The sequence below is a fragment of the Microcaecilia unicolor genome, chromosome 1 (genome assembly GCF_901765095.1).
Source record: "Microcaecilia unicolor chromosome 1, aMicUni1.1, whole genome shotgun sequence".
Classification (NCBI taxonomy): Eukaryota; Metazoa; Chordata; class Amphibia; order Gymnophiona; family Siphonopidae; genus Microcaecilia; species Microcaecilia unicolor.
In genome coordinates this window covers 530,112,060-530,124,575 of record NC_044031.1, presented here as the reverse complement: position 1 = coordinate 530,124,575, position 12,516 = coordinate 530,112,060, and the positions used below count along the sequence as shown (strand labels likewise).

General features: G+C 42.9%; 1 protein-coding gene across 1 annotated transcript in view; it reads right to left on the bottom strand.

The window, feature by feature from the left end:
- The window catches only part of LRRCC1 (leucine rich repeat and coiled-coil centrosomal protein 1), a 154,074-nt gene that overhangs the window by 89,483 nt on the left and 52,075 nt on the right, over window positions 1-12,516 (bottom strand). Inside the window, exon 9 of the mRNA XM_030216082.1 lies at window positions 10,386-10,534. Coding sequence (XP_030071942.1) covers window positions 10,386-10,534 — 149 coding nt within the window. The remainder of the gene's footprint in view (window positions 1-10,385; window positions 10,535-12,516) is intronic.

The following is a 12,516-nucleotide window of genomic DNA, read 5'->3' as shown; positions in this document are numbered from 1 at the left end:
TACCTGATAATTTTCTTTCCACTAGTCGCAGCAGATGAATCCGTGAACTGGTGGGTTGTATCCGTCTACCAGCAGGTGGAGACAGGGATACCCAAACTGAAGACAATGATATCAGACAGGCAGCCCCTGCCTCACTTAGTATATGTTGTATCCAAGAGTAGTTGAACTAAATAGTAAACCTTCCTTACAACAGAAAAAAAAACCTTCCAAAATTATCAACAAATAAAGAAGCAACTGGAAAATATAGACAGACTAGTAAAAAAAAGGCCCGTTTCTGTATGTAATGAAACGGGGGCTAGCAAGGTTTTCCTCGGAGTGTGTATGTTTGAGAGAGTGTGTGTGAGAGTGACTGTGTGAGAAAGAGTGAATGTGCGAGTGTGTGTGTGTGTGACAGAGAGAGTGTGTGCCAGGGTCCCCCCTCCCTCCAAGTTTCAGGGTCCCCCCTCCAAGTTTCAGGGCCTCCCTCCCTCCCAGTTTCAGGCCCCCTCGCTACTACTCATGCGGCGCCAGCTCCCATTTCCGGCCCTGCTGCTTCTCCTGTTGAGCAGCAGTGGCCGCTACAAAAACAAAACAACTGGAAATGTTTTAAAAAAGCAAGTGCGACACCGCAGGCAGCCATCAGGCATTGGCTGTCGGCTCTGCAGCCACTCCTCTCGCCTCTCACGTCGCTGTGCTCCTCCGGGGTCGTCCTCCAGGGGCAGTGACGTGAGGGGCGAGAGGAGTGGCTGCAAAGCCGACAGCCAGCTGTGAGAGACGTCAGCCTCTCTTCTCCCACACTCCCCGCCCAGATGGCTGCGGTGGAGGCATCGGGCTACTTCTCTCGCCCTCCTGTAGTTTCCAACCCCTCCCCCTACCGCAGTCTCACTGCTTCTCGTCCTTTGAAGCTCACTCCATCCGGCTATTCTACCCATTACCACTCAGAGTGGCAGTCATCTACCGCCCCCCTGATAAGCCCCTCTCTTCATTCCTTACTGACTTCGACGCTTGGCTCACCGTCTTTCTTGATCCCTCATCTCCATCCCTCATTCTTGGTGACTTCAACATTCACGTTGACAATCCATCCAACTCCTATGCTTCTAAATTCCTCACTCTGACATCCTCCTTTAACCTCCGACTATGCTCTACCATCCCTACTCACCGTAATGGCCATTGTCTCGACCTCGTTCTCTTCTCTTCCTGCTCACCTTCCAATTTCTGCACCTCAGTCCTTCCTATCTCAGATCATCACCTAATCACCCTCACACTTCATCACCCTCCCCCTCAACCTCGCCCAACTATAACCACTGCCTTCAGGAATCTCCAAGCTGTCGACCCCCCTACCCTATCCTCTCACATCTCCAATCTCTTCCCTTCCATTTCGTCTTCTGAATCTGTCGACACGGCTGTCTCTACCTACAATGAAATTCTCTCCACTGCTCTGGATACCCTAGCACCCTGTCTCTCGCCCCACTAAACGCATTAACCCTCAGCCCTGGTTAACCCCTTGCATCCGTTACCTTCGCTCCTGCACCCGATCTGCTGAACGTCTCTGGAGGAAATCTCGCACCCTGTCAGACTTCACCCATTACAAATACATGCTATCCTCCTTCCAGTCCTCCCTATTCCTTGCCAAACAGGAATACTATTCTCAATTAACCAATTCGCTTGGCTCCAACCCTCGTCGCCTCTTCGCCACCCTCAACTCCCTACTTAAAGTGCCCTCCGCTCCCATCCCCCCCTCACTCTCTCCTCAAACACTAGCTGACTACTTCCGCGATAAAGTGCAGAAGATAAACCTTGAATTTACTTCCAAGCCTTCTCCTCCCTGCGACTTCTCAACCCACTCCCTCAACCAACCTAACCTTGCCTCCTTCTCCTCCTTCCCTGAGATCACCGAAGAGGAAACTGCCCGCCTTCTTTCTTCCTCTAAGTGCACCACCTGTTCCTCTGATCCCATTCCCACCAATCTGCTTACCAACATCTCTCCTACAGTTAACCCCTCAAACTGTCACATCCTCAACCTCTCCCTCTTCACTGCTACTGTCCCTGACACCTTCAAGAACGCTGTAGTCACACCACTTCTCAAAAAACCATCACTTGACCCCAACTGTCCCTCCAACTACTGCCCCATCTCTCTTCTACCCTTCCACTCCAAATTACTTGAACGCGCTGTCCACAGCCGCTGCCTTGATTTCCTCTCCTCTTAGGCCGTCCTCGATCCGCTTCAATCCGGCTTTTGCCCATTACACTCGACAGAAACAGCACTCTCTAAAGTCTGCAATGACCTGTTCCTTGCCAAATCCAAAGGTCACTATTCCATCCTCATCGACCTATCTGCCGCCTTTGACACCGTCAATCATAATTTACTTCTTGACACACTGTCCTCTTTCGGGTTCCAGGGCTCCGTCCTCTCCTGATTCTCTTCGTATCTTTCCCAACGCACCTTCCGAGTATTTTCCAATGGCTCTTCTTCCACCCCCGTCCTGCTCTCTGTTGGGGTTCCTCAAGGATCTGTCCTTGGACCGCTTCTTTTCTCGATATACACCTCTTCCCTGGGCTCACTGATCTCGTCACATGGTTTCCAGTACCATCTCTATGCTGATGACACCCAGCTTTACCTCTCCACTCCCGACATCACAGTCGAAACCCAGGCCAAAGTTTCGGCCTGCCTTTCAGACATCGCTGCCTGGATGTCCAACCGGCATCTGAAACTGAACATGGCAAAGACTGAGCTCCTTGTATTTCCACCCAAACCCTCTTCTCCTCTTCCCCCACTTTCCGTCTCTGTTGACAACGCCCTCATCCTCCCCGCCTCTTCAGCCCACAATCTCGGAGTCATTTTCGACTCCTCCCTCTCCTTCTCTGCCCATATCCAGCAGACAGCTAAGACCTGTCGCTTCTTCCTCTATAATATTAGCAAAATTCGCCCATTCCTCTCTGAACAGACTACCCGAACCCCCGTCCACTCGCTCGTTACCTCTCGTCTTGACTATTGCAACCTTCTCCTCGCTGGCCTCCCGCTTAGCCACCTATCCCCCCTTCAATCTGTCCAAAATTCCACCGCACGTCTTATCTACCGCGTGAACCGAAACTCTCATATCACCCCCCTCCTCAAGTCGCTTCACTGGCTCCCGATCCGCTACCATATTCAGTTCAAGCTTCTCCTATTGACCTTCAAGTGCACTCAATCTGCAGCCCCCCATTACCTCTCCACCCTCCTCTCCCCGTATGTTCCCACCCGTAACCTCAGCTCTCAGAACAAATCACTCCTATCTGTACCCTTCTCCACCACCGCTAACTCCAGACTCCGCCCTTTCTTTTTTTTTGAGTTCAATCATTTTTATTAATTTTGAAATAACAAAAAGAAAGGAAATTAAGTACCAGAGACTTAATAATAGTTTTAACAAGTTTGATTATGTACACTGACTTGTGGAAGAATTACAGACAGTGTTTACATCAACTCTAGGATCTCTGATTCTGTTTCATTACAGGTATTGTATATCTATAGGAATAAGCATATTACTAAATGTTAGAGGTGGAGATAAGAAATTATACATATATATGTAATTAGTACCCATTTATATTTGCATAGATTATAATAATTAATATTAACTGGATGAGTAATTGAGTATAGGAGACCAGGTTTTATTGAATGCTAAAAGGGAGCCGCATTTCTCTGCAGCAGCTTTTTCATATTTAGCGTAAAGACATACTGTATTCCACCACATATCATAAGATAACTTCGTAAAGTCCTTCCAATTTTGACATATCAGTTTTAAAGCAACTTGAATCAATGTATGTAATAATTTGGCTATTTGAGGTTGTATTACCGTGTTTAAACCAAATTCTCCTATGATTATGATTTTGTCTGTTAGAGAGATCTTAAAATCTAGAATATGGGAAATAGTGTCCTCTATACGAGACCAATACTCATCCAGTATAGGACAATGGTAAATTAAGTGGTCTAAAGTACCTACATGGTTGTTACAAGACCAGCATCTATTTGAGACTTCTTTAGATATTTTGGAAAGTTTGTAAGGTGTCCACATAGCTCTATGCAAGATGTAGAATGATGATTGGGTAAGAGCAGATGATTTTGATGATTTATATAGTAATGTCCAGATTTTTTCCCATTGTTCTGCAGTTATTTAAGAATTGAGTTCTTTGTTCCAAATGTTTTGTAAGGCTGAAGGAGAGTGAGAAGAGTGCTCTTTGAAGATTTTTTACCATTTAGATGCCGTTTTCTTCCCATTAGACAACTGATGACATAATGTTAGACAACTTGGAGTTTCGTCCTTTAATGAGTTAATATTGAAGTTTGCAGAAATGCAGTGTTTTAGTTGTAGCCATTGAAAGTAGCAGTGATTATGTAAAATATACTTTGCCTGTAGTGTAGAAAAAGGTAGCCACTTGTGATTATCCAATAGTTGATGTAGAAACCATATTTTTGCTTCAATCCATTTAGGCCAAGCAAAACACATTCCATTAATTTTTAGTTTTGGATTATTCCAAAGTTGTATCTTAGTGGTCGAATGGATAGAGATTTTAACACATGAGTCCAATGTGTTGAAAGATGATTGAGAAGCGAATATGAGGGATTATAATCCGAATTGTGTACTGAAGACCATGGTAAGAGAGGTGTTGGGGTTGCTTTAAAGATCTTTGCTTCCCATTTTATCCAAAGTGAGTCAGTATGTTCTTCTTTTGAGGTTATCCATAAAGAACTTTGTCTTAGTAAGAAAGCCTTATGGTAGTCCAAAAAATTAGGAAAATTAACACCACCATTGTGTTTGGGGAATTTAAGATATTTCAGTGCAATACGAGGAGCTTTATTAGACCACAAAAACTTTGACAATATTTTTTCCATATTTTTATAAGTACTGGCATGTAACATAACCGGTAACATACTTAAAATATAATTCACTTTCGGTGCTATCATCATCTTTATGGTGTCTAATCTACCCCACCAAGAAAGTTTAAGTGGAGACCATTTATTAGTCATATCCGTCACACAATTCAAAAGGTATGTAGAGTTGAGGTTGATAGTTTCATTAATATTGGACCCAAATAATACACCCAGATATTTCAGGCACGTGGGCGACCATTTAAAATGGGACATTGTGAATTGGTATGATCTAGGCCATGTTTAATGGTAACATTTCTGTTTTAGTGGGGTTTAGTTTGTATCCAGATATTCGTGAGTAATTGTTAATTACATCTAGGATGTGAGGGATGGATGAAGGAGTAGTATATATTAATACATCGTCAGCATATGCAGAAAGTTTGGGTGTAATATTTTCCAATTCTACACCTTTAATATGATCAGACTGTAAGATAGTTAAAAGTAAAAGTTCTAGAGCAATATTAATGGGGAAAGAGGGCATCCTTGTCTTGTACCTCTTCTCCGCCCCTTCTGCCTCGCATCACCTTATGCCTGGAACAGACTTCCCGAGCCCATACGCCATGCGCCCTCCCTGCCCATTTTCAAGTCCTTACTCAAAGCCCATCTCTTCTCCCTTGCTTTTGGCGCCTAACCACCTTCCCCATTCATGATACCTACACTGACTACATAGTTTGTCACCTTTAGATTGTAAGCTCCCTTGAGTAGGGACTGTCCTTCCCCATGTTTAAACTTGTACAGCGCTATGTAACCCTGGCAGCGCTATAGAAATGCTAAGTAGTAGTAGTAGTAAAGCTATAAAAATAGAAAAACATTTTGAATTGTTGTGAATGAAGATTTATGATGTGCACCCCAATAGAAGTCAACTCCAGCTGAGCTGGAACCAGCCCAAAAGTGCATCAGAAATACAGCCAAGCAAAAAAAAAAAGTGAAGTAATTTTTTTAAATTGCCTGTCAAAAGTGCCAGATTCAGCATGCTGGAAGCTCAATTTTTCCATTTATTAGCAGGTTTCCTTAATATACTCAATAACTTTAGTGAACCATGTGATATAAATATACTGGATGACTGGCATCAACTACTAATGAAACAAAATTGGTAAACAGAGTTAAGAACTGTCAGGTCTGGAGTCCTTCAGATGTTCATACAAATTTAAATAAAAAGATTGTCCTAATATTAGCAATTTAAGGCTCCTGATTTGAAATTCTGTTCCTCAGCATATATCTGAACTTAGAAATGCAGCAGAGGTAAAACTCCCAGCTCCTGTGTGGGAGGAAACACTTTACACTGTTCCAGCAGCAATACTTTGAGGGGCATAATCGAACGCGAACGCCCATCTCCATGGGCGTCTATGTCCGAAAATGGGTATGTGAAGAGGCGGGACAGACTGTATTATCGAAAAAGTTGGGCATCCATCTTTCTTTTCGAAAATACGGTTTGGACGGACCAAATGCCATGGATTTGGTCCCTTCTGAGATGGGCGGGGTTTTTTTGCGATAATGGAAACTAAAAACGCCCACCTCAGAAACGTCCTAATCCAAGCCATTTGGTCTTGGAAGGGACAAATGTACAACACTACCATAGCTCTTAAGGGTGAAGGGGGCAACTACATGTGGGTACAGTGGGTTTTAGAGGCCTCCCATTTACCACCACAAGTGTTACGGGTGGGGGAGGGGATGGGCCTGGGTCTGCCTGCCTGAAGTGCACTGCAGTACCCACTAAAAGTGCTCCAGGGACAGGATTTGTTGCTGCTGTATAACCTTGGCACAGCAGTTCACACCTGAAGACTAATCTCGCAGAAAACGTCCTTTATTTGAATAAGCAACTTTACTCACAGTTAACTGCAGATCAGAGGTTGTGCCCCACTGGCAACGAGTCTCGCTGGTACTGAGATTAGCAGTAGGTCAGAGCTGGCAGAATGATGTACAATGCCCTCTTTCTGCAACACTCAAGGTAAGAACTAAGTGCTGTAACGTGGCTAACACATGAAAGGGATCTAAAAGTGTCTTACACAAATGGCCACTACCTCATGGACTACGGAAACAGGGCACACTCTGACCCAGTAAGCAGAGGGAAAAGCACCATAGGAGCAGAGCCTACCAACTACCAACATCGTGAGCATTTAACACAAGCTAGTTGAATCACGGAGCCCAATACCCTACACCCACCACAATGCATTGCTGATGTGACTCTGCAGTGCCCTTAACAGAAAAGGTGTCACACTCACCCGAGACCTACATCAGAACCAGGGAAAGGCTGTCAGAGGATAGAACACATTCTGCTGGGTACGGCATTTGAGGCTGGCATACAGGCTGGGAAAAAAAGTTTGTAAAGTGGGGTTTTTTTTTTGGTGGGAGGGGGTTAGTGACCACTGGGGGAGTCAGGGGAGGTCATCCCCGATTCCCTCCGGTGGTCATCTGGTCAGTTGGGGCACGTTTTGGGACTTGGACATGAAAAAAAAGGGTCCAAATAAAGCGGATCAAATTCTCGTCAAAAACGCCTTTCTTGTTTCAATTATCAGCTAAAGACGCCCATCTCTCCTCGGCCAATAACCAAGCCCCAGTCCCGCCTTCACCACGCCGACACGCCCCCGTGACCTTTGTTTGTCTCCGTGACGGACTGCAGTTGAGGACGCCAAAAATCAGGTTTTGATTATACCAATTTGGGCTCCCACGGGAAACGGACGCCCATCTCCCGATTTGGGTCGAAATATGGGCGTCTTTCTCTTTCAAAAATAAGCCTGTTTGTGGCTCCCCACCAAAAAAAAAAAAATCAAAGAAATTTTGTCATAACATTTCATGGAGTGGTATAATCACTGTCCTTGATTTTCCTTGCAAGGTTTAATTAGTTAGGGAATGGACTGGAACATAGTTCCACCACTCCCCACCCCCACCCCAGTATACAGCAGAAGCAGAAAGGACTTGTGCTCCAGGCAACCTGCAGGGAAAAGGAGAGGAGGGGGGTGGGGCTGAGCCTGGAGCAGAGCAGAAAACAGTCATTCTATTCCCCATTCCAGTCCCTCTTCTCCCATTTCTCCTGCCCACCTTCTCCTCCAACACCACAGCTTCACTTTTATTTGGTCTACAAATTACGCCCTGCTACCAAAAATCCCTCAACCTAAGAACATAAGAATAACCATACTGGGTCAGACCAATGGTCCATCTAGCCCAGTATCATGCTTCCAACAGTGGCCAATCCAGGTCACAAGTACATGGCAGAAAACCAATTAGTAGCAAAATTCCATACTACCAATCCCGGGACAAGCAGTGGTTTCTCCCATGTCCATCTCGATAACAAGACTACAGACTTTTACTCCAGGAATTTGTCAAAACATTTTTTTAAACCCAGATAGGTTAACTGCTATTACCACATCCTCTGGCAACAAGTTCCACAGCTCAACTATTCTTTGAGTGAAAGAATATTTCTTCCTATTTGTTTTAAAAGTATGTCCATGTAATTTCATTGAGTGCTCCCTGGTCTTTGTACTTTTTGAAACAGTGAAAAATCGATTCACTTTTACCCATTCAACACCACTCAGGATTTTATAGACCTCAATCATATCCTCCTTCAGCTGTCTCTTTCCCAAGCTGAAGAGCCCTAACCTCTTTAGCCTTTCATCATATGGGAGGAGTTCCAACCCCTTTATCATTTTGGTCGCTCTTCTTTGAACCTTTCCTAATTCCGTTATATCTTTTTTATTCTAGGTCTTATTTTGCATTCCTAGCATTCCTGTTTGCTTTTTTTGGCCACTGCTGCACACTGAGCAGAACATTTCAGCATATAGTCTACAATGACACCAAGATCTTTTTCTTGAGTGCTGACTCCTAAGGGGGACCCTAACATCAAGTAAATATGATTCAGATTATTCTTCCCCGTGTGCATCACTTTGTATTTGCCCACATTCAATTTCATCTGCCATTTGGATGCCCAGTCTTCCAGTTTTCTAAGGTCTTCCTGCAATTGTTCACAATCCGTGTGTGTTTTGACAACTTTGAATAGTTTTGTCATCTGCCAATTTAATAATCTCACATTGTACCAATTTCCAAATCATTTATAAATATGTTAAATAGCACTGGTCTCAATAGCTATCCCTGCAGCACTCCACTATTCACCCTCCTCCACTGAGAAAAATGACCATTTAACCCTACCCTCTGTCTTATGTTCAATAACCAATTCCTAATCCACAGAAAGACATTGCCTCCTATCCCATGACTTTTTAATTTTCTCAGGAATCTCTCATGAGGAACTTTGTCAAAAGCCTTTTGAAAATCTAGATACACTACATCAACCAGGCTCACCTTTATCCACATGTTTATTCACGCCTTCCAAACAATTGAGGCAAATCGATGAGGCAAGACTTCCCTTGGCTTAACCCAAGCTGACTCTGTCCCATTAAACCATATTTGTCTACACATTCTGTAACTTTATTCTTTATAATAGGTTTCTACTATTTTGCCCGGTACTAAAATCAGGCTTACTGGTCTGTAATTTCCCTAATCACCCTGTAACACTTAAAAAAAAAAATCGGCATTACATTGCCCACCCTCCACTCTTCAGGTATTACAGACGATTTTAACGACAGGTTACGGATCAGCACTTTCATGATTGAGTTCTTTCAGTACCCTAGTGTGTATACCATCTAGTCCAGGTGATTTATCACTCTTGAACTTGTCGATTTGGCTCAATATGTCTTCTAGGTTCACTGAGATTTTTTTCAGTTCCTCCGTATCATTGCCCTTGAAAACCATTTCCAGTACAGGTACATCTCTTACATAGTGTGGAAGGATCTGCTGGAATTATGTTAGTCACATAGGCTCCCAGGACTTTTTCACCCCCAATCAGATGTATCCAAGAGCAAGATTATTGCCACAGTTGGTCCATGGCCCCTCCATAATGTAGTCTGGTCCACTCAGTCTCTGGCAGCTGAATAGACAAATATGAGAATTGGAGGCAGTGTCAACATCTACACTGCCTAACAGAGGCCAATTGGCACCTGCACCGACAACGGCCTAAAATCCAGATTTGGTAACGTTTCAGTTTTGGCTGGAACTGCTGGTGCACATTTGGCTGAAAACAAAACTCCTTCCTCCAAACCAAAAGATCAACCACTCCCTGCCCCCCCCAACCAAAAGCGCCAGCCTCCCATCTCTCACAGATCTTTAGAAACCCTTGTGGTCTAGTGGCCTATTCAGAGCAGAGGTGATCCTTCTTCACTCTAGTTCATGCTGGCTCCACGTTCAAAATGGCTGCAGTGTCCTCACCGCTGGAGGTGCCAGCAACCATTTTGAAATTGGGGCCGCCATGAGCAGGAACCACTCTGGTTTCAATTTTGGCCGATACAGTGTTATGAATTTTGGCAACAGATTCGGTTTTGACTGAAACCAAAAAATCTGTGTTTCAGTTGCCCTCGAATGCCTAATGCCCACTCATGTAAACCTTAGGCCCCAAACATTCCATATTGGCTTATACTGTAAGCATATTTCTCAGTGCTCTCAAATTTTATGTTACCTGTCTGTTGTGTACACAGCCAAACTATTAATATCTTTCTCTTCTTTTGCCTTGCCTTGCAATTCTTTGATGCTTTCAGTCAATTTCTTTACAATCTGTTCAGCCTTCCACCTCTTTTCTTTCTCCTGATCTAGTTCTTGAACGAGAACCTGGAAACAATACATAGCAAACAAGACTTAGATTATGCACACATAATTTAGCCCCATCATAAAGTAGGAAATTCAAACATCAGTATTTGTGCAGCTAATTTCCAAAGTTAGCCATACAAAGACTAATGTCATCCCCCATATTTTCAGATCACAATGAAATCAAGAAAATTAAGTGAGTGCAATATTTTTGTCTCATGGTTTCATATTTTACACCAGAGTCTGTTTGGCCCTTCACTGGAATTGGATAATGACCCAACATTCTTTTACAAAGTCATATATACAACAAGCACCACAGGGCATTTCACTCTACTTGATCTTAGAAGTTTCTCTTCAAGAATTTAAAAAATAGTCCCTAAAATAACAGTTGGTGCTTTGCAGTTTTAATAATGGATGGGAAACCAGCAGGCTAGGATAGGGGTGACGTGCACATACATATAGTGTCCCCAAAGAGGCAGACTATAGCTGCTCTGGATACAGACATTTTTTTTTTTTTGTGGTGCTCGATTGTCTTTCTTCCTTTATTTTATCATATTTGTACCCCAAGAACACTTAACACACTCTAGGGGGAGAAATAACAAAAAAAAAACCACAATGGGTGAAAAATAGCATAAATAGCCACAGTAGAGGTAATTTTATAAGTAACATCCATTTAGAACAGCTTTTTACATGCATAAGTAGGCTCTAACAAAATTGCCCCAGAGCATATAAAAGTATACATTAGTATCAGAGAGCATGTAGGAGTTCCTGAGATAGAATAAGAGTAAAGGGAAATGGGATGGGCCTTGATAAACCACCTTTCTGTAGTTACAATCAAAGCGGTTTACATATTATACACAGGTACTTATTTTGTACCTGGGGCAATTAACAGTTAAATGACTCGCCCAGAGTCACAAGAAGATGCAGTGGCAATCAAACCCATTTCCCCAGCTTCTCTGGCTACTGCACTAAACTACTCCACACTTATGCACGTATATGCATAAACCACTGCTTGTCTCTGGGATCAGTAGCATGAATCTTGCTACTATTTGGGATTCTGTCAGGTACTTGTGACCTGAATTGGCCATTGTTGGAAGCAAGATACTGGCCTAGATAGATCATTTGTCTGACCCAGTATGGCTTTCTTATGTGAAAAATTTAAAAAAAAAAAATTCCATACATATTCACCAATTCTTATTGACATATTACACATATAAAATTACATGGACCTCAGAGCAAAATGTGTGCCTGCTTTCCCTGGAGTCATTTTATGAAGGAACATACATTGCCTTTATAAAACAGGTATAACATATGTGCCTATTTGCCTTTCCTGGCTAGGCTCTCTGTTAAATTACCCTCATTAAGCATCATGTTACTCAACTAAGAGCTAATAATTAAAGTCTTTTTTAAAACAGTCATATATGTCAACACACGACAATACCTATCCACTCCAGAGATGGCTATGCACATGCATTTATAAAGTTATTAGAAATCATGATTATAAAAAGGTACTATATGAATGCAAGCTTAGCTTAAATATACAAACTAGACATTAGTCAATCCATCTGGCAAGTTGGTGAAATAGTGAGAACTCTGATGTCATACTTTTAGCAATTAGATCAGATAGACCATCACATAATAGCTTGTTTTTTCTTAGCTTTAGGATTATATGCTCTGTAATTTGAGGGTAATGAGGAATTTAAAACCCGATCCCTTGACTTCTGTTAGACACCAAAACAACTAACCTGAATTGCAAATGAAGCAATTCATAAAGGCAAGTAGGTATCTACTTTCCTTGACAGAATACGTAAATTCTCAAAAAGCTGCTGAAATTTTGACCCCAGGATGATACGCGCTAAGCACAAATTCTATAATGGCAGTTGCGCATGCAACGGTCATTACAGAATAATAGTTTAATTCTGCATTTATGTACCCAATGTAAGGCACGAGCACTAATGCTAATTCAATGGCTTGCATAAATGCTCACACCTAACTGTAGGCAGTTA